At 36.2% G+C, this 23,709-nt stretch overlaps 1 protein-coding gene across 1 annotated transcript in view; it reads left to right on the top strand.

Annotated features, from left to right (window-relative positions):
- LOC108577177 (talin-1) overlaps positions 1-20,369 on the top strand; it is a 63,846-nt gene extending 43,477 nt beyond the window's left edge. The window contains exons 6-14 of the mRNA XM_017940287.1: positions 1-93; positions 1,172-1,260; positions 4,553-5,011; positions 8,624-10,437; positions 10,960-12,862; positions 13,044-13,790; positions 17,155-17,793; positions 18,356-19,452; positions 19,522-20,369. The exon at positions 1-93 is cut by the window's left edge and continues 4 nt beyond it. Of these exons, the coding sequence (XP_017795776.1) occupies positions 1-93; positions 1,172-1,260; positions 4,553-5,011; positions 8,624-10,437; positions 10,960-12,862; positions 13,044-13,790; positions 17,155-17,793; positions 18,356-19,452; positions 19,522-19,927 (7,247 nt within the window). The 3' untranslated portion in view covers positions 19,928-20,369. The remainder of the gene's footprint in view (positions 94-1,171; positions 1,261-4,552; positions 5,012-8,623; positions 10,438-10,959; positions 12,863-13,043; positions 13,791-17,154; positions 17,794-18,355; positions 19,453-19,521) is intronic.
- Positions 20,370-23,709: the final 3,340 nt, after the last annotated feature.

Raw genomic sequence — 23,709 nt, 5'->3', positions numbered from 1 at the left:
CGATTATGCAACATGAAACGAGCAACGTTGGCAAAGGAAACGTAGAATCCGTGTCAGTCGCCATACCTGCAGTCATTAGAGCTGGTGGAGATGGTAAGAATTTGTTGAAATCATTCCTGGTATATTTCATGTGCCCCAAAATCAGTGTCTTGCATCATAGGATAACTTCTAGACTTTTAATCACCATTTTTCTTAATTATCCTTCAATCCTTTGAGAATATTTAACATAAAGCGTGACCCCTCACTCTCACCCTTCAAATGAACAAATAGAAGAAACTTGTTAATAAATTGCAAATAAGACACTGTATTTTGGCGTCGCCATTCAGCAGTTTATAGAATGTTTAGCGACAAATATCGCGTTTTGCGCGCTGGCTCAAAGAAATATCTGTGACTTTACGTTTTTTTAAATCTGTTTATTGTATGTCTGAAATCAATTGGTTACTCAGGGCCATTTAAGAGTTCATTCTAACGTATCATTCATTCAACAGCTTCATTATATTCCCCCTTTTGTTTTACTCTTCATCCTCACTTTATGATTTAATTTGAAGGTAAGAAGAATGCTTCAATAGTAAACATATTCGTTACAAATATTCAGTAATGTAATGTAATATAACATTTCCATATAATCCTAAAGTACCGTAAAGATAATTCCAAGCTTATTGTCAAGTAACAACATAATACAATACACCTTAGAACCGTGGAAACTTAAAACATACTTAGCATCATTTGCAACATCAAAAATGGTCTCCAACACAACCAATTGATTTCATACATCAGAACAGTAGACAAATTACTGCGAAATTCTCAATTTTGTTGCTTAACTTGAACTTGAAAGCAACGAAAGGGGCTAAAGCAGCCCTAGAAATCCTTGCACGGCTGCCTTCTCGGTCGTTCTCAATTCTATATAATAATTTTGTACATACATGTATACATATATATGTATATACATATATATATACACACACATACACCGTTATTTTTCCTTTTTTTTTGTCAATTATTCTGTATGTAACGAACGATATTTTGCTGCTCATTCGTGACGAGCGTTTTCGCTTCGCTATTCACGGAGCCGATCTGTGTGGGTATCCTAGCTTCTTGTCGAGCCAGCAGTCGATCCCGCGGATCGATCCCTGTAAATACCACTCGGATAGTTGCATGATACGGTTTGTAGGGGCTCGACCATATGAGACCGGACACATGGGCGGTGCTCAATACACGACTGTCAGCGGCCAGGTGAACATCGCTCACGCTCCACCAATGGTAAGATCTATCAGAAACACAACAAGCTCCTGCTCACGTTGAATCCTCAGTGTTTCGCACGTGTTCCGCCGTACACAACCTTCCTTCGTGAACTTTACTTTTACAGTTACGCTAAATTCTTCCTGTTACCATTAATTTCCATTTTGTTCAGAATAGCTTTCTCTTTTTTCAATTTGGAAATGTAGGAATATTTGTTACTCGGTTCGAATACGCTCTTCAAACGTGTACTGAGAGAATGTTACGGATAGGTGCTCGATGAACGAACTTTATTGGTTTATCAATAAAGCAAATGGTAATTAGTTTGGAATAATTGTTTTAATTCTGGGTTAAATGTTTCTGTTTTTTCTTATAGGATGGAGTTAGTTGGAATGTGAATGTTATAAATACTTGTATTTATAGAATTGCATTTATACTGATGTTTGTAAGTATTTGGACACCCGTTGTGTTGGTTAGAGAAACTGTTATAGGATTCAACCCTTAACTATAGACATCTCTTAAGACTACTTCGGCTATTTTATTTATTACATCACTGTGTTGTGAAAATCAATTTTATTTAGCGATGTGTAAACGTTTGTTAAGGTTTTCTACAGTATTTTATGAAAACAGCTGGTTTATAATGTTATATAAAAAATTAGGATCTGTTTTTATGGAAATAGTGTAGCAATTCAAACTCTAGAGCTTCGAAAATTCTTCAAATAAGTTGTGACAGTGATATAAAAATTTTAACTCGTCTCTGAAACGAGTGGTCTAAAGTTAAAGGGTTAAATTACATTTCTTCGCCAGATTTAGTATGAATAAATAATTTTGCAATGACTTATAATGAATGTTCTAATACTTACGAACTGAAGTGTACCTTTCAAACACTTCCTTAATTGTTTCTCACCTATAGGTTGAATATAAATTTTTTCAAATCATTTTTATAGTAGTATATTTAGCGTAACTGAGATTAACAGACACATTAATTGTTGTTTTCGAAGTGTAAATAAGTTTTCTATAAAAAAAAAGGAAAACACTGATCATTCACTTCAGCAAGAGCTGCTCGATCGCTTCATTGTAGAAGTAGCTTAAGCCGTATCTACACTTGTCGCGTAAGTGGTTCACGAACGTTTGCGAACATTGCTAGTGATTTCTATCGATATTTCGTAGGAAATTCGTTGTTCCTGCGTATTCTGTGTTGAACGAATCTGTTTCAGTTCGTTCTACGAAGCATCTAATTTTCTCCATGCTTCATTTCATTATAAAATATTAATATAACATACGAATATCTGATTTTATATTTTGTGCAAGTTATTACGCATGTATAGTGTCAATATTACAGAGGAAACTATGTGAAGTCTCAGATGGAATTCGTCACAGTAAAACAGTTCTTTTCTGTTTATAATCTGTGGTTGTAAAAATAGAATTTCGAAAAAAAATTGCTATTATCGGATTTAGAATTGTTGACAATAATGAAATTGTGTTTTTAGAAATTTGAAAATTCAATAGTTTCAGAAATTGAAAATCCGGTATTTTCGCAAATTGTAGATTCAGTGTTTCCAGAAATTTGAAAATCCAATATTTTCACAATTTTTCTTTTTCACTAGAAGATTGTGTTTGTTGGAACCGTAATTTCACGAATACATCCTGCTTCCTTACTTAAATCACCGCGAATATTAACGAACGTCTGAAATTCTCCCAAACGTTCGCGAATCATTCGCGCGACTGGTGTAAACGCGGCTTTAGATCAACCATCTTTGAACGGATCGCAGCGAGCTCTGGCGGCACATTTAAGCTTTAAATATCGGTATAATAAAACGATTTCGTTTTGCACGCTGGAGCAATTCCGCAAAACAACTAATTGACGGTTAAATTTATTTTCATGCTAGGCGCCTTCTATTGCGGACACAGAGTAGGTACACGATGATAAAACTTCCCAGTTACCTAGCATTGGCTGTTAAAGTCCTGTTTGATTTTTCATTTTTTGTTTTTTTTTTTTATCAAATTTCGTTTTTCTGACTAAAACTGTAGAATTTGATTGTGACATAAAAATATATTAATTTCTCTTTAGTGGAATATTAAATTGTTGATATGTGCATTAGAAGAATTCCTTTTTCTTTTCTTATGTAGAATACAGCTTCGTTTAGTATGCATTTCAAATTGTTTCGTATATTTCGTCGTTGAGGAACTATTTTTTTTAGTGGTAATATTTAATTCGTTAGGACGGAGACTTGAAAATATTTCATTTTTTGAAAATACTTATTGTTATTTCTGTTACAATTTTGTTTGTATTACATGTTTCCATAAAATTCTACTTTTATTCAAGTTTTACTCTTGTGAGCTTGATTTTTGCAGTTTGTTTAAATTAATTAAAATTTCTATACTTGCATAGAATCAATGGTGAATTGAATATGCAATAATTTTTGATATTTTGACAAATAAGAAAAGGATATGCAAGAATTAATTAATACATTAAAATTCTACAGAACATCTTCTTTTCTAGCTCTTCGTTTTTACATTACTTCACGTTAATTTCATTATTAAAGGAACAAAAATTCATAATTTAAAAAAAATGCTTTTACAAATCTTTCTCGTTGCAAGTAGTATTACATATTAATTAAGCTTGGTGAAACAAAAGAAAAACACTCTGTTCGTCACATTATTCCTATTATTATCACTTTCTTCTTTCACAAACATACTTACCAAATAAATCTAATTTACCCATTTAAAAGAGAAGAAATGTAAATAAGAAATTCTATTTTGAAATTTATTTAAATCTATCGAGATATATATATATACACAGTGGTGAATTTAATTTTCAATATTTTAGCAAATGAAAAAAGTATATACAAAGATCGATTAATTAATTAATACATTACCATTCTCACAGAGTAAACTTACCAAAGAAATTTCACTTGCCCTTTTAAAAATGAAGAAATATAAACGAAAAATTCCATTCTGTAATTTACTTAAATCAATTAAATTTTCGATCATTTTCAATATTTTAGCAAATGGAAAAAAATATGCAAAGATCGGTTAATTAATTAACACATTACCATTCTCACAGAGTAAACTTACCAAAGTAACTTTACCAAACAAAATCACTTACCCGTTAAAAAAAAAGAAGAAATATAAACAAAAAGAAATTCTGTATCACAGTAATCTCAAACTCAAAAACAAGAAAGCTTGAAACCCCCACAGAAAGAGAAAAGGGGAAACATTTTCAAGTCTCCCCAATTACGCCATCCCTTCAACATCAAACCTCCCCGTTTCTTCGTCACGATCCCCTGAAGTACAACAATCGACTCGCAATTAGGTGCAACAAACCAAAGTCACATCCGTCCTGTCCGAACCACAACGTGCCTTACTGTCGACTATCACCGCTGGTCACGAGGTGATCCACATCGCCGAGACCGAGCTGTCCTGCAAGGCTCAGCTTCCCGAACTGGGTACCGATCCGGCCTCGTTGAAATGGATCGAGCAAACGATCGACACGCACAAACAGAACGTCGGCTCGCAGATCGCGGCGATGAACGCTGCCACTGCTCAAGTTGTCACCCTGACGTCTGGCCCAGCTGACGACGTGGATCACACAGCGGTTGGTGCTGCGATCACAACGATCGCCACCAACCTGCCGGAGATGACCAAGGGTGTTAGGATGATCGCCGCCCTAATGGACGACGAATCTTCCGGAGACAAACTGCTGGACGCAGCTAGGAAGCTGTGCTCGGCGTTCTCCGACTTGCTGAAGGCTACCGAACCTGAAACTAAGGAGGTAAGTTTGTCCGAAGATTTATTGTTACCCTGAGGTCCTTTCGGGGTAAACTGTGTACTTATTGATTCGTATGCAGCTCATACGACGATGGTCGGTGATTATGCTCTGAGGCGTGAGTGCCTTGGATCTTTGGTGTTTTCAGATTGTCCCTTTTCTTACAGGTGGTTGCGTTATTTTTGATAGGCTTCTGTAAGTGGAGATTTGGACGGTAAATTTTGGTTTTCTTGAAATTGGTAGAATTTTGGATTCGAAGTGTGTTGCATCTAGGATTGGGTTTAATTTTAGCGAGGGATTTTTATAGGAGAATTTCCAGGAGAACAGAAATTTTGGTTAAATATAAAAGGTATTTGATTATGAAAATCAAATTGTGTTACAAGGAGCAATGATGCAGAGTTAATTGTTGGAATTTTACTTTTCATGAAAGATACTTTGAAAAATACAATAGGAGAATTTTTTGTATATTTGTAGATTGAGTATACAGAAATGTTAGTCAAGTACAAAAGATATTTGGTTAGAAAAATTGAATATCAGAAGGAGTAATAGTACAGAATTAATTAGCAGTTGTAATTTTCATCAAAAATATTCTTGAAATAAATGAAACAAAAGAAGATATTTGGTTATGAAAATTACATTGTGTTACAAGGAACAGCAATGCAGAATTAATTATGGTAATTTTAATGTTTATGAAAGGTATTTTTGCAATCATTCAAAATCAAGGTAGGAGAATTTTCTGTATATTTATATATTCAATAGATAGGAATATTAGTTAAATACAAAAGATATTTGGTTTATGAATATCAAATTGTGTTACAAGGAGCAACAATACAGAATTAATTATGGTAATTTTAATGTTTATGAAAGGTATTTTTGCAATCATTCAAAATCAAGGTAGGAGAATTTTCTGTATATTTATATATTCAATAGATAGGAATATTAGTTAAATACAAAAGATATTTGGTTTATGAATATCAAATTGTGTTACAAGGAGCAACAATACAGAATTAATTATTGTAATTTTACTATGAAAGATAATCTTGAAATCATCAGAATTGCTCAAAAGTTTGGATCAATTCCTGTGTCAAGTGTCAAGCTGCATTCAATTGTAAGCCGGTACATCTGTTTTTGTGGTAATGACCAGGTAAAATGAACTGATATATACTTCTGATGGAAATGGATTAATGCAAGATCTTTTTAGATGAGGGAAAATTCACTTTGCTATGTAATTTCTTTTTTTTTTCTTTTTAGATGAAATACTTGATAATACTCTTCCACTTATTTTTTAGATTTTGGTTAAAATATGCTACAAACTTTTTTTTGAAAAATAAGCTTATCGAGTATAAGATCAATGTTGCTAAAATTCTTATATTAATAATAAGTAATATCGTATTGTTACAACTTTTTGTAAAATTGTTCAAAATATTTTTACCTTTCAGCACTGATCTCTCTTACAATGTTCATAATTATCGTATCGGTGTCATTATTAGTCTTCTTAACTCTAGTTTTTTTTTTTTTTTATCGCTCAGAGGAATAATCAAAGTTTCCTTCTCTTTATCCGCTAGATCTTATTTTCTGCAACTCTCTTGCTGTTTAACTTGCAAGTAATGGAAGTTCTTCTAAACGGAAGTTTTTAGTATTCTCTTAATTAAGTCTTGTAGTTTGATATGGTTCACTCTTGATTTTGAGAAGTTCAACATCTGAGAAACTCATGCTATCGCTATGTACTCGTGAAGTGTGTCTTAAATTGGTACACGTAAAGGTGGAATTTGTTGAAAAAATACAAAAATTCGTAATTACAATATGTACTAAAAAGAGCATAATATAATGAATCAGAAATTTTGTTGGTATCAGTAAAATTCACCTGAATATTTCTGATTGCTTCATTCGCTAGTTTTTATAACAAATTTAAAAGATTTAACAGTATTTTTTAAATTTTTATATTCTTAAAGTTTCTGTGTTTAAAAAATTTCTATACTTTTAAAACTTTCATAGTTTAAAGTTTCTATACTTTTAAAACTTTCATAGTTTAAAGTTTCTATACTTTTAAAACTTTCATAGTTTAAAGTTTCTATACTTTTAAAACTTTCATAGTTTAAAGTTTCTATACTTTTAAAACTTTCATAGTTTAAAGTTTCTATACTTTTAAAACTTTCATAGTTTAAAGTTTCTATACTTTTAAAACTTTCATAGTTTAAAGTTTCTATACTTTTAAAACTTTCATAGTTTAAAGTTTCTATACTTTTAAAACTTTCATAGTTTAAAGTTTCTATACTTTTAAAACTTTCATAGTTTAAAGTTTCTATACTTTTAAAACTTTCATAGTTTAAAGTTTCTATACTTTTAAAATTTCTATATGCTTAAAATTTCTGTGTTTGTAAAACTGTTGTATTTGTAAAGTTTTTGTATTTGTAAAATTGTTGTATTTGTAAAATTTCTATATTTTTAAGATTTTTGTACTCGTAAAATTTCCATATTTTTAAAACTATTTAGAAAGATTTTTAGAATATAACGAACAGTAGGGTAAAATTATACCTATTGACGTTCAGGTAATTAATATCGTATGATTTTCTCATAAACTGTGCCTTTTTATGCAGCCGTTCTACGTAGCGCTTTCTTCCTACGAACAATACGTAAGCAGAAATATTCGTAATTGAAGATCTTCATTTTTATAAATGTATTTCTTAATAATTCTCATACGTATGTATATTTGTGCTTCATTTCGAATTTAAATGCACAGAAGCTTCTTACAAATCATTTCATTTTACATTGTGACGATGCAACTCTTCGTTTCCTTTCTTCATTTTTTTTTTTTTTTTACTTTAGAAGAATGACAGAAAGAAAAGTATTTCCTTTTCCTTATTTTGTAATGAATGAATATTTCTCATTAACACATTGTAGACAGATTGTAAGGTTTCACAAGCTGAGTAATTAATTCTCACCTGTGGAATGTCACTTGTAATGAAAACAGGAAAATAAATTAGTAACTAAGAATAGTACTTACCGGTGATTAAAATAGTTGCATTCTCGTTTAGTATGCAATTTTGACTCATCATGTTAAAAAACTCATGGACACACATCACGTTATGTCAATAGATAATTATCATGCTGTTTCGATTGCTGAGAAATAATTGCTGAAGCATCAATATTTCTCGTTTATTTTCCTGAATTTTTCACTTGGATTTCCATCTCGAATTAATTTTTTTAATGTAGATAGTTGAATGCAAAGTTTAAGGAAAATTTATGCCAAATTTCGAAAAGAAGGAGTAAAATATACCGTAAAAATTGTAACTTATAAACTACGTGATTTCCATTTAATACTGTGTCTTCAAAAAATATTACTCACACATGAAAAATTAGAAATTTTTGAAGTTTTCATTAAGTTTGGAATTGTACTTTATATTTGATATTGTTATAATTATATTGCTAGTAAAATACTTGTTTCTGAATATTCAGTAATTAATCACCTTTCATAATTTCTTCGTTAAAAAGAAAGAATGTTTTTAATTTATTCTGTCCGCAATGTGTTCAGTTAGTTCCTTCACGTGATTCACAAATTATTCGTCAGTCCAATTAATTACACTTTCTCAATTAACGAGTCTCATTTACCCATTTTAGCCAAGACAGAATCTGCTGAACGCTGCATCCCGTGTCGGCGAGGCCTCGCACCAGGTACTCACAACCATAGGAGAAGAGAACGACTCTAACCGAGAGCTTCAAGACATGCTACTTGCATTAGCCAAAGCCGTGGCCAACTCAACAGCTGCCCTGGTGCTCAAAGCAAAGAATATCGCGGCAACTTGCGAGGATTCCGCGACCCAAAACCGAGTAATCTCAGCCGCCACGCAATGTGCCCTAGCAACGTCACAATTGGTTGCCTGTGCCAAAGTCGTAGCGCCAACTTTACACTCTCCAGCTTGCCAGACACAGCTGATGAACGCAGTTCGCGAGGTAACGAAAGCGGTAGAAGGCTTGCTGGAAGTCTGCAATGATACCTGCAGCGATGAAAATTTGCTGAAAGAGTTGAATGCAGCTGCTAGTGAAGTCAGCAGAACACTGAACGACCTGTTGAATCACATAAAAACAGCCACCAGAGGAGAAAGAGCAAAAGAAACCATCCAGGAGGGAGCAGTAGAGACAATATGGGTTGCAACTGATAAGCTGTTTGCTAGTACTGGAGACGCTGGTGAGATGGTGAGACAGGCAAGAGTAGTTGGCCAGGCAACTGCTCAATTGATTCAGAGTATAAAAGGTGAGGCAGAAAGGCAGACTGACACGGAACAGCAACGTCGACTGTTAGCTGCTGCTAAGGTGCTTGCTGATGCTACAGCTAAAATGGTTGAGGCTGCTAGACAGTGTGCCAGCAGTCCACATGATGCTAAGATGCAGGATCAATTACGCCAAGCTGCTGAAGAACTAAGGGCAGCTACTACTGCTGCTGCTATTCCAGCTTTGAGAAGGAAGCTGATCAGTAGACTAGAAGCTTGCGCCAAACAGGCTGCCTCTACTGCTACTCAGTGCATCGCAGCTTCCTCGGGAGTTGCTCATCATAACACAAATCCAAGCAGTCAGGATGAATTAGCTTTAGAGTGTCACACTATGGCACAGCATATACCACATCTTGTAGCTGGAGTGAAGGGAACACAGGCTCAACCAGATAATTCTACAGCACAGTTAAATCTGATCAATGCATCTGAACAGTTCTTGCAACCTGGAACTTCTGTAATGAAAGCTGCAAGGGCAGTTCTGCCAACAGTGACTGATCAGGCCTCTGCTTTGCAGCTAAATAAAACCTCACAGCAATTAGGTGCCTCTCTGACTGATTTGAGATCTGCTGTGACACGTGCCAGAGAGGCTTGTGGTGGGTTAGAGTTAGATGCAGCTGAAGAATTGATTAACAGCTTGAAGGACGAGTTAGGAGAGTTCTATAGAGCTGTAGAAGCTGCTTCTTTGAGACCTTTGCCCGATGAGACCACAGAGTCCACTGCTCTTCGACTGGGCGCCACGTCGAAGAACGTTGGTTTCGCTATGGCTCAGCTTTTATCTGCTTCTAAGCAAGGAAATGAGAATTACACTGGAAGTGCAGCAAGGGAGACAGCATCTGCTCTGAAAGATCTGACTTATGCTGTTCGAGGTGTGGCTGCTACGTCAAACCAACCTGATACCCAGAAGAAAGTCCTGATGACTGCGGATGACGTAATTCTGAAGTCGTTGAGACTGGTTAAAGAAGCTAGAAGGGCTCTGAAGAATCCTGATAATCCAGATAATGAAGTTAATCTGGCTGCAGTTGCTAAGGATGTGTCGAATTCGTTGAACAAATGTGTGTCTTGCCTGCCTGGCCAGAGAGACGTCGATGAAGCCATCAGGAATATTGATGATATGACTCAGGTGCTCGGTATGAACGAATTCCCGCAAACCAACAAAAGCTATGGGTAAGTATATTGCGTTAAATCATTGATAATAGAGCTGTTATTAAGTAGCACACTGACAACTTGTTATCTTCTCACGCATTGCTTATCATTCATTGACACACATTTAAACCTTGGAGATAATAATGTGGAGCAAATTTTACTAGCTTTGAGAGTTGAACATTTTAATATTAGAGTATGTGACTTCAGAAACTATGTTTCTGTTCTAAATATATTAAGATGTATTTAAAATGAATATTTTCAATACATTGGATATTCAAGAATTCTTTTTTAATTCATCATAAATACATTTAGATGTAAAGGTATAGCAACAGCTTATCCTTTTCCAAAATATAAGAAATTAAAGGTGATATATTATATTTTTTCTGATGTTATTAACAATAGTATTATGTCAAAATTGACATATTTTTTATTAATTCAAATAACAGAGGCTTAGAATCTGTTGAATCCATGTATTTTTCATTTTGCAAACATACATCAAATAAACATAAACTCATCAAAACTTTATTAATCTCCTTTCCACAGACAACTGCAAAGCGACCTAAACAACGCAGCTGCGAATTTGAACGATGCCTCCTCCAACGTGGTATCATCAGTGCGTTCTCCAGTACAGCTGGCAAGCTCTTCCAAACAATTCACCAATGCTTTTGGAGACCTGTTAGGAGTTGGAATGGAAATGGCCGGTCAGACAACCATCGAAACTCGAAGCCAAATGGTGGTCTCTCTGAAGAATGTCAGTATGACATCCGGCAAGCTTTTGGTAACAGCGAAATCAGTCGCAGCCGATCCAAGCGCTCCAAATGCAAAGAATCAACTGTCAGCTGCTGCTCGAGCCGTGACAGACTCCATCAACTATCTCGTCGACGTCTGTACTTCAGCTGCACCTGGACAAAACGAGTGTGACAACGCCATCAGAAACATTCAGTCGATGAGGTCGCTTCTTGACAATCCTAGCGAGCCAATCTCCGATGCTTCTTACTTCGAGTGTCTCGAAACGGTAATGGAGAAGAGCAAGAGCCTTGGCGATGGAATGACAGGCATAGCTAATCACGCGAAGAAATCAGAACACGAACAATTCTCTGTAGCTGTTAGAGGAGTCTCTTCATCGATATGCGGACTCATAGAAGCAGCAGCTCAGGCTGCATACCTGGCTGGCGTGAGTGATCCAACCTCTGTGGCTGGAAAACCAGGTTTAGTAGACCAAGCACAATTCCTGAGAGCTGCACAAGCCATCCATACAGGCTGTCAGAGCCTTGGAAATCCCACAAGCACAGAGCAACAGGTCCTATCAGCCGCCACCATGATCGCCAAATACACAAGTGCTCTTTGCAACGCTTGTCGCGAAGCTTCGAACAAAACTAGCAATCCTGTCGCCAAACGACACTTTGTCCAATCAGCCAAGGATGTAGCCAACTCCACGTCAGCTCTGGTGAAAGAGATCAAAGCGTTAGATCAAAATTACTCAGAAACTAACAGAGAGAAATGTGCAGAGGCTACCAAGCCACTTTTGGAGGCAGTTGACAATCTGTGCACTTTCGCTGGGTCTCCAGAATTCGCCAGTCAACCTGCAAAGATATCTATCGCAGCTAGAGCAGCTCAGGAACCAATTACTAGCGCTGGTAAAGCTATCATCGATGGATCTTGCGCCATGGTGCGAGCAGCCAAGAGTCTGGCAGTTAGTCCTAAGGATCCTCCAACGTGGCAGTTGTTAGCAAACCATAGCAAGAGTGTCAGCGATTCTATCAAGTCTCTGGTTGCTTCTATTCGCGACAAAGCACCGGGACAGAAGGAATGTGACGCTGCAATCGAAAAACTGTCAGCTAGAATTAGAGAATTGGACGCTGCTTCTCTCAGCGCTGTTTCACAGGCTCTTGTTCCACGAAGGGAGAACACGGTGCAAGGATTCACCGATCAGATGGAGAGCAGCGCAAGTGAGCTGCGAGAAAAATTGGAGCCTCTTCGAACAGCTGCTAAATACGAAGCTGAGAACGTTGGACACGCTGTCAATCAGATTGCTTTGTATTGCGAGCCGCTAGTTTCCGGTGCTATCGGTGCTGCTTCAAACATGGTGCACTCGAAACAACAAATGGTGCTATTGGATCAGACGAAGACCGTTGCAGAATCTGCTCTGCAGCTTGTCTGCGTGACAAAGGAGTCTGGTGGCAATCCGAAAGCTATCAACTTGCATGCAGAAGTTGATGAAACGGTGGAGTCTATGAAGGACGCGTTACAAGAATTGCAGAACACTTTGGAGACCATTTCAACGTCGAATGGCATTGTTACTGGGTTGATCGATACCATTTCTCGAGCTATGGTTAGATTGGAAGATCACAGAATGTCTACGATTGATACAGTGGATTCTTACGTCGACTACCAGACCAGAATGGTGGAAGCTGCGAAGGAAATAGCTCGGCTGGCGCAGGAAATGGTAAAGAACTATATTAGTATATACATTTTTTGCAAATCTGCTAGATTATCTTCTTAAGCTAAATAATCTTTTTAAACATTAAGAACAAAGTGTATTAAAAATAAAGGCAAAACAGAGAGAAAAGAATACGGCTAACGTACCTTCATACAGTTCCACTAATCTCAACATTTATCCATTTCAGTCAACAAAATCCAGCACAGACGTTGCCAGATTAGGTCCTCTCGCAGTGGACATCTCTCACAAATACACCCAACTGGCCCGTGACACATCTGGCGCCTCAGCAGCCGCGTCCAACGCCGACGTATCCTCAAGACTTCGCACAGGCGTTCAAGAACTTGGTAGAGCTTGTGCAGACATTGTTCGAGCAGCGGGAACTTGTCAAATGTCACCGGGTGACGCTTACGCTCAAAGAGAAGTTGCAGAACACAGCAAGATCGTCACAGAGAAGGTGTCACAAGTGTTGGCCGCTCTTCAGGCAGGTTCTAGAGGCACTCAAGCGTGCATCAACGCTGCAAGCACCGTGTCAGGCATTATCGGTGATCTGGACACGACGATCATGTTCGCCACTGCTGGAACCTTGCACGCGGAGAACGAGGGCGACACTTTCGCTGATCATCGCGAGAACATCTTGAAGACAGCCAAAGCTCTCGTCGAGGACACCAAGACACTGGTTGCAGGCGCCGCTTCTTCTCAAGAACAGTTAGCCGTCGCTGCGCAAAATGCTGTGTCGACGATTGTTCAACTTGCTGAAGTGGTCAAATACGGCGCTGCCAGTCTGGGAAGCCAGAATCCCGAGGCTCAAGTGATGTTGATCAATGCAGTGAAGGACGTGGCTTCCGCGCTTGGAGATTTGATACATGCTACCAAAGCTGCCAGTGGAAAGCCCATCAACGACCCAAGTATGGCACACTTGAAGGATTCCGCCAAGGTAAGACGATTCGTTTGATAATCGTCCCCTTTTTTTTCTCGCTTCATTCATGTTCACGTTGATGTTACGTATAAAGGAGTTTCCTGTTGTTGGCTTAGCATTAATTCTGTTTGGAGAGACGTTTGAGTAGAAGAGATCTGTAACGGAATGGCAGCGTGGAAATTCGTCAGGAAGTAGAGCTTTGTGAAGGATACATGTGTGTGTGACTAAAAGAGGTGTGTTCATTCTTGATTTCCCAATCAGTAATCAGAAGAGGTTTGAAGGGTAGAGTTTACAAAATTCTTTATCAAACCTTACTATGTAAACTGTGAAATTTAAGAATAATTTTCATGCTCTGATTTGGCAGGAATTAATTTTCTACAGAAATTTTTGATTCTAATTTCAATTTCATATCAGAGTGATTGTCAAATGATACACAAAATAACGTTTCCTGTGAATAACTCAAAAAGTACATTAATGATGGTTCAAAATATTCTTTTTAAATAAACTTTCACAAAGAATATGTGAAATTTGTGATTGGGAAACGCTTGATTAAACCGAATTAACCGTAACAAGGATCACATTGGTAGCTCGCTTGGAGGGAAAGACGAGGCGGAACACTGTGAAATACCATCGTGGCGAACCTAACAGCGTCTCATTGTCTCCCCCGTTAACACACTAAATTCAGACTTTCACGCTTAACTAAAAACCAACTTCCCGTTACTTTTTTTTGGGTGGACTTTAATCGATGAACTTGTCTATTTCACCTCTAACCGACTAAAAAAAAAAAAGAAGAAGAAAAAAGAAAGAGAGTGAATTAAAAGAAAAGTATAATTCTCAGCTCATCTCGCTTATATGTGGTATCTATAGTAAAACGGTACGTGCCTCGACCAAACACTCGTTAAACCATTAAAGTCCACCTTGCACTCTCCTTTTCAATCGATGTTCCATTTTTTCTTTTCTTTTCTTTTTTTTTTTTCATGTGTTTGACACTACACTCGATCTATGTTCCCTCGATGGAGAAAGTATGTAGATTAGCTGCGCGAAGGCAGAACCGATATTTGCTTCAATCATAGAACAGTTATTATTAATTATCATTATTACGATTATTCGGCTTTGTTTTGCTTTATTGAGATTGACACGCGATGAAAGTAGTTGGAGAAAAAGTGAAAAAAAAATAATAATGAATGATCTCACGAATTTGGTGGACTTTAATTGCGAGTATTTCATTGACGATTTTGGTCTGGCCGATCCGAATAGGTGTTAGAACAGCAGCTACACCAGCAGCTGATGCCTCTAAGCGACGTCGAAGGCTCGGAGGAGTCCGAATGGTTCGTCTCCGATCAAGAGGAGGAGCTGATACGTCTGCTCTCAGCCTCAGAAAGCGAACAACCGTCTCAGCGAACTTCTGATTTGCTGTTGCTCATGTAGCCCGAAGCATTGATTTTTATACCAACCGTGCTGTTTCGCATCGTTTCGATTGGTTCTTGATCAACGTAGCATTTACCCTTTTGGTACATCACAGCAGGGACCAAAGGTTTCGGTTGCTCGACGCCATTTTCTTTTCTGTCTCTCCCTGCAAATTTTGTTCATTTTTGTCGTATTTTTCGAAATTTTTCTATTTTTTTCTCTTTTATTATTATCTGTCTCTTGTTTCCTCTATTTTTATTTACATATTTAATACTTCATTTTGGAGAAAAATGGAGGAAGCGACCTTGCGTCCTTGAGCAAACGAAATCTTCGATTCAAGCTATAGGCAGCTCTTTTACGTATATTACTTTGTTGGTTTTCTTTTTTATTTTAAGTTCCGTGGAAGGGACGAGATAACGATGTAAGAAGTATATATTGCATTCTTTTTTAATTGTGTAATCTAGTCGTTTCTAATGTTACATGGGAATTCCAGATACATTTTTTTGGTTTTTTTGTGAAGAAATTAGTAGTTCCTTGAATAAGAGGCTCCCAAAGTAGATTAAGAAAGGAAGAAGTAGTAAGATTGTAGCGAATAGTGCCGAAAGGGTGAAAAGAGATTTATTTAGAAATGTTTATTTACTGAAGAAAAAAGAGAAAATTCCAAAATGAACATTGTTACTGGAATTTTTTTTTAATACACTGGTTCACTGTAGGGAGAACTTGGTGACGAATTTGCTATCAAATTTGCATTTTACAGTTCTCTATTTTTTTTGTTTTTTAATTTGCCTGAATTTATCGAAGCACTTGTAATTTCGAGTTAGAAAGTGATGATAACTCCGATAATTGAATAATGGCGTTAGTGAAAAAATTAGGATGCGCTTCTGCTACATTTTCAGTCATTCACACGCATTCTAGACATCATTTTCACTATGTGAACAATTATATTGTGCTTCTGTCGAGGTATTTAATATACACTTTTTATGCCATACTTCATCTCTTTCCTAATTTTTTTTTTTTTTAATTTCTTTTGTAACTACGAAATAAACGATCGAATTTTTACTACGCTACACCCGTTACATGAATTCGTTAATCCATCCGAGGACAGAAAGTTTCATTTTTAAACAAAGCATCTTTTAGGTACGTACATTCCATTTGCAAGCATGTGTGCATTAACCAATAATAGCACCGTGCTTAATGCTTCGTTAACTAATTGGGGATTGAAACGTTATTCGCTTATTTGCCAAAAAAGAGAAAATTTCGAATGTTAATAATCAATGCTGACAATGTTGAAATCTCTGTAAACGTGCAATAAGTCACGAGTTATATTTCATGTGAAACGAGAAGTAACTAAAAAGTATCGTTAGAAACGTAACAGCTAGAAATATTGTCACTAATTTTGCAATAAACATTTGAGAAATTCGTTCACGGTTGGAAATGATCGGTAATCTAAATGAGACTAATTAAAAAAAAAAAGGCAAGAATAATTCGCTAGCATTATTTCACACTTTTGTTATTTTCTAATTGCCATTTCGTAGCAGTCTGCTTAACTCTCTGTCCAATGTTCTATCTGGAATCTAATAATAATTTTAGAAACGTACTAACAACAGTATACAAAGGAAACCTGAACTTTTCGAACTTAAGGTTCTTGTGCGGCAGAACGCCTTACTGTGTCATTCTGTTAAAAAAAAAAAAAAAAAACGAGCGTCTGATAACCATCATATTAACCATGTAACATATTTTATACTTCATTTGCGGTTCGATATTGTAAAAGTCGCGTAATTTACACTTGAACATCTAACAATCCTCAGAAAGATCAATTAAGATTGAAATTACGTGATTTTTGAATGAAATACTTATCTCACATGCACCTTCAACGATGAGTACATCAGAAACAGTACCCAGATTGTCACAAATTAATACATTTATATACATGAAACTCCGGTAGAACGACTTCTAACTATTTCCCTCTTTTCAGGTGATGGTAACAAACGTGACTTCCCTGCTGAAAACTGTGAAAGCTGTAGAAGATGAACATACTCGTGGTACCAGGGCTTTGGAATCGACCATCGAAGCTATAGCACAAGAAATCCGCGCATTGAACACTCCAGAGTTGCAGAAGACCAATGTCACTCCAGAAGATCTTGTTCGTTGCACGAAGAGCATCACCACTTCCACCGCGAAGGCTGTGGCTGCTGGAAACAGCTGCAAACAGGATGACATCATAGCTGCTGCAAACATGGGAAGAAAGGCTATCAGCGACATGTTGACCATTTGCAAAGGAGCAGCATATAACTGTGCAGAAACAGCTGAGCTCAGAGATAGGACTCTTCAGGCTGGTCACGATGTCGCCCTTACCTACAGGGAGTTGTTGCAAGCTATATTACAAATTTCATCAAGATCCAGTGATGCAAAGCACACTTTACCACCAATTAGCAGGAAAATTGCTCAGAGCGTTACTGAATTAGTTGCTGTAGCTGAATTGCTGAAAGGTAACGATTGGGTAGACCCTGATGACCCAACTGTGATAGCTGAAAACGAGCTGCTAGGTGCAGCTGCTAGCATTGATGCTGCGGCGAAGAAGCTTGCTAGTTTGAGACCAAGAAGGAGTATACAGGTGGGTTTTTATTCAATGGAATTGTAGTTATCAGTGATAATAATTTTTTGTAAGGTGTAAGTAGTAAATTTAAGATTAGGCTCTGCTAGAATCTGTGAGACAATTGGAATAATGAGCATAACTCATGAATATGCTTTCAGCGAAATTTGTTACATATTGAGTATAGTTAAGAGGAAGTTTGTACGTGCAAGTAACTCTTTCTAGGAAAAGATGTGTGAAATGAAATTGTTTAGATAAAACCAGCTAGCGTAAAACTGAGAAACAGTCTGATTTCCGTAAGATATGTTTGATATTCTTGGTTGTTTTTTCAATAATCGACCAGGAATCAAACATATTATTATGGCGGTCAGAGAATCGACGGAAACTCAGCGATAGTAAGATCAAAGTTGGTTAAGAGTACAATTTATCCATGAAGGTATATCGACAGCTTTGATTCAAGATTATTATTCATATACCTATAGTGAAATGATTGAATTGCGTAGTTCCATTTACTACTATTAAACAGTTTAAGCTCATCGATTCTACTTTTCCACATTTCTAAATCTGCTATTTTCGTTCATAGGAGGCCAACGAGGATATGAACTTCGACGAGATGATTCTAGAGGCAGCCAAATCAATCGCAGCTGCCACATCAGCGCTCATAAAAGCAGCCAGCGCTGCTCAAAGAGAGTTGATAGCAACAGGAAAAGTCTCTCGAACACCTCTAACTAGCTCCGATGATGGCCAGTGGTCTGAAGGTTTAATTTCTGCCGCAAGAATGGTCGCAGCTGCAACTCATAGCCTCGTGGAATCAGCAAACGCTCTAGTACAAGGCGTTAGCTCCGAGGAGAAACTAATTTCCAGTGCGAAACAAGTTGCTAGCAGCACGGCACAACTGTTAGTCGCTTGTAAAGTGAAAGCAGATCCAGACAGTGAGAGCACAAAACGCCTGCAAGCAGCTGGAAACGCGGTGAAACGCGCTACGGACAACTTAGTGCGCGCAGCACAGCAAGCTATCCAACAAGAAGAAGATAGATCCTTGATCCTTAACCGCAGAATGGTTGGCGGAATAGCCCAGGAGATAAACGCCAGGTCAGAGGTCCTTCGTATTGAGAGAGAACTCGAGGAAGCCAGAGGAAGACTCACTGCTATTCGTCAGGCTAAATACAAGAACCGGCCAGACCTGGCGACGAGATACGAGACCAGAGCCTATGATTCTCAGTCACATCTGAACCACAGCCTGGATCAGCTACAGTCTACAACGCACAATATCAGCCAGTTGGCTGTCGACAGACAGAACCTAATCAGTCCAGAGAAGGTCCAATCCACCCAAAACACTTTAGAGAGGAAGATGAAGGACAATCAATATCGATCCGCTATGGAGAGTCAGTATGGATCAGTTGAGAAAAAGTATCGAGATAATCAGTATGATAGACGGTACGGTTCAGACAGTCCATACGTTATTTCTGACAAGAAAATAGTCGTAGACAGTTCACCGGGTCAGTATAGTTCTATCGAGAGGAAAATCAATCAAGAGGGTTACAGTACCATAGAGAGGAAACACTTGGATGGACCGTATCCACCTGTTCATACTATGACTTACTCACCAGTGTCTCCCACGCGTAAAGTCTTCCAGGAGCAGCAACAGCAGCACTCTTACGAAAAATACTCTCAGGACCAATACTCGAACGATGAACGATCCTACGAGCAGAAGACTTACTCTCCAAGTCAAGAACACAAGTATTACACCGATACTGTGGACAGATTCTCAGGACACAGCCCAATGAGTACCTTCAGATCGGAGAAACAAACGGAGGCGCAACGTTTTGGAAATCTTACACACAATCAGAGTAACAAAAACATGGAGTCTAAGCTGATTCCAGGTGGAAGAATAGAGACAATCACGAAAAAAGTTTACACGTCCACTCCAGGGAAGACTAGCAGTTCTAACTACGAGTCCACAGAGGAGAACAAAGAGTATGTTACTTCTGGCAACGAATTGTCCACGTTCAAGGCTCTGGACAGTGACACTTTGGAGGAACGCCTAACGAAGCAGTCGATGACGCACAAAGTCACTGAGAAGAAAACGGTCACCATGACAATGTCCAGCAAGCAAGAGTCGAACACAAAGACGTTCCGGTTTGAAGAGAAGTAAAATCTGGGGAATGTTAAATGTATTATGCCGAAGATGGATATTCCTGGAACAATTAGTGTGGAGACTGTTTGCATGGAAATTGTTCTTTGATGCACAAAATAACCAATCGTTGGTTTCTTCATGTAATATGGTGTATAAGAAAGGGGAAAGCTTTTCCTCCTGATGGAAAATAGTTGTTAGATTATTTTCATACAATGTGCTGCGGTTATCTGGCAACACTAATCAATGGATGATGAGGTATCATGTGTAATTGAGCGACAATGAAAAAATGAACAGAGAAATGTTCGAAGCTTGAAAATAGTTAAAGGAGATTTTGAATATACCTTGGTCAGAGGCTTTAATGGTGCAAGTTCATGAAAGTAAATTAAGAATATGGAAATATTGCTTTTGAATGTAATATAAAAATGCTATGCATTCATTACACTACAGACAATCTATAGTTCGGGGGTATTTGAAATACAATGTTAAAGTCAATCAAGGTTTTGTACTACATGAAGTCTCATATTTAATAATTGTTATGAAACGTAAATCGTACGGTTCTTGTTAACAAAAGAAGCTTTTGACGTTTTCTCCTATTTTCTTTGACAAATTATGATGATTTAAGTTATTATTTTAATTTGGGAAAATTGGATTGAAGAGAACAGTTTTCGAGAAAGCTGTAAGTTAAATAATACAGTAAAATACGTATTATTCGATGGTGAATAGAATCGTTAGGAAGCTTAATAAAATAACTAGTAAATATTTTGTTTCCAAATAATAATATATAGCAAATGACTAATAGTAATGTGTTAAATAATAAAAAAAAAGATAGGTTTATACAAATTTCTAATAAACTATATTTTAGTTCTTTTAGACTTATTTTTGCAAGTAAATAAAAGTTAGAGACAAAGTTAGGAATATTTAGAAGAAGATACAACATCAAGAATATCACGGGAAGATATATCAAGAGTAGGATCAAGAATAAGTCTTCGTTTGTGGAAATACATAGATAAAAAATTGTTTTACGTATGACGCATGGGAAAACGAAAGAATAATTAAGGCGATACTTTCCTTTATTGTTATTAGGTGTTAGGGGGTGTAGCAAAATAAATATTTAAAAAAGTATATTTTTAATCAATTTTGTTGATTGGAAGCGTACGATTTTATAAAACCATCAGGTCAATTAGAAAACAATATTCCTCGGATGTACAATTATCGACGAAACAATCGATACAATTGTATTTACAAACAGTTCGTCTCCGAAATATGCGAAACATGCATTTTGACGCCTTTATATGATAGTCTTCGTGGCGAAACGATAGAAAAGTGTCCTTAGATAGAAATAACTTGTGCTTTCGAAATTAGCCTTTATAAGAATGTTTATTGGCTCGAAGATGAATGGACAGTAACCGTCCTTTTTGTCCATAAATGTGTTTATTTAACATAGTACGAGCAATATTACAGGAGATTACGGATGCACACGATACGTTTTTACTATTTTGCATCGACAATTTTCAGTGTTTTTGATACGACATGTACTTTTGATCTTTTGAGAAACATTTTTCAAGATACATTTTCAAAGAACTTATTCAAGTATTTATATTTAGAGTCGAAAGACATCTCGATGAATTAGGATGATTTAATAACGAAGAACCTGCACCTTTTGAAACTTATATTTATATATATGTAAAAAAAGAAACAAAAAAAAAAAGAAGATAATTATACTAATCCAACGAAAGAAAGACGTTTGTTTGACTCGACGTTATTCTTTTATTCTCTGACTTTCTGATAGACAAATCAATAACCGTCGTACACCGCAGAAATGGATACACCTGATTTAATTTAGATCTAATTTATCGTAATTTTAAGTTTAAGACAACGGATTAACAAGAGAAGCAACATATCATTTAATTTTATTAACTTTCTGACAGCGTGCGGCCTGTTCCCACGTTGTCACTGTCCCTTTCCCTCTAACATTTTCCGTTTTTCAGCATTAACATTACTGTTTAAGTGCATCTTTGTTTATTCTGGGAGCTGTTTATTGCTTGAACTCACGTTTCTCCGCTCATATTATTTTTTCTTTTGCTCACTGTTTACAATTTCGTTCGCGGTGGCTCGTTTCCGGTGATTATTTCGTCAGACCATTCGGTCGAGAACTTTTTCGAGTCAGGACTGTCCAACGTAATGCAAGGATATTAAGCGAGTAGCGAAAATAATATACAGGGTGATTCTAAAATAATTCCATTCAGAATAAGCATAAGAGAAAACTGTATTCAGAAAGAGGCTGATTTTGCAATTTATACCAAATATGTAACTTGTGAATTTTAATATGTTTTAAGTATCTTTGTACATGTACTTTTAACTTTATTCTGATATATTTAAATTATTTAATTGTAACATTTAAATAATTAGTTTTAATTCTTTCTTTCATTTCATCTTTTTTAACGGTTTTATTGAAGAAGTTTTATTTACAAGAAGGATTAATTTAAAATATTTTATTGTGAACTGTGAAATGACGAGAAACATTTTTGTTGTATGTAAAAATGAAGAAGAATGTATATTAGGAATAGTTTTCCTTGTGAAATTATTCAACTTGTTGAATTTTTAGAATCATCTTGTATATTGTAGCTCAGTGATTGAACATTAAATGAAAAATACAGAAAGAAATGAAATTCGAGATGAATTCAAGTAACTAATGAAAATGTATGAAAGTATAAATTATAGTGAATATATTATTGTAAAACATTTTAGTATAGACGATTTATTTTTGTTACTGTACAGTTCAAGCTTCTCCAATAGGAGAGAATGAAATTGACAGTGTAAAGAAAATTAATTCAAAGGTTTTGTGAAATTTAAAAAGTTTTACAGAAAGTAATTGAGGCCACATTTGATAGAAATTCTCATGAAATAGAAGTTTCAATGCCAGTTTTATAAAAGTCAAGTTTTAACGAGAATTATGAACAAATAAATATCTGTATCATTAACCCTGGATCACAAACTGAGATACTTAATTATTACACTGGTTCTTTCATGTATAAATTATAATGAAGTATTTAAAAAAAAAAAAAACAATAGCACGTGTACATTAAACTATCACTTTGACATTAAAATAAAGTAATCAATTATAAATAATTCGATTCACTGTTAAGTTGATATAAGAAAGATTACTCTAGTATCCAATTTTATACCTTTTTACATGCAAATTTACATAGCACAGAATGCGTTAACAATTTTAAACGTCCACATTGAACATAAATTTGTTAAATTGCTTATTTTTATTAACAAAATAGCGTTACGATCTAGGGTTAAAAAAGTAAATGTCACATAGGGAATAAAAATGAAAAATAGTAACCGCAAAATAAATTGGAAAGAATTTAAAAGGTGTAAGTGCTCTCGAGAAAAATGTTTCAGATAAACGATAGGAGTATGAAAAGGTGTGAAAATTGATTGGAAGGTCGATGGTTGGACAGACCTGTTCCAAGTGATCGATTAGTGCAATTATTGTTAGTCTTTCGAAGGTAGATAAAGGATTTGTAAATAGAGTGTTAGATATTTTGCATAAAATTCAATGTCTTCGCAAAGGAAAGATGAAATGAGAGAAAAAAGGGGAAAAAGTGCCTGAGTCTAAGGAGCTGCCGCTTTTTCACGTGCTCGTAGAAAACTCGTAGGATTCTCTAATATTACCAAAAAAATCGGATGCTTTACTAATGTTCGATAGTGTAATTATGAATGAAAAAAAAAAAAAAACGAAATGAAAATAAATGAAAAAAAAAAAAGAGGAAGAATCCCTTTACATAAGAACA

This window comes from Habropoda laboriosa, unplaced genomic scaffold (genome assembly GCF_001263275.1).
Source record: "Habropoda laboriosa isolate 0110345459 unplaced genomic scaffold, ASM126327v1 scaffold523, whole genome shotgun sequence".
In the NCBI taxonomy this organism is placed as follows: domain Eukaryota; kingdom Metazoa; phylum Arthropoda; class Insecta; order Hymenoptera; family Apidae; genus Habropoda; species Habropoda laboriosa.
This window is presented reverse-complemented; position numbering and strand designations above follow the sequence as displayed.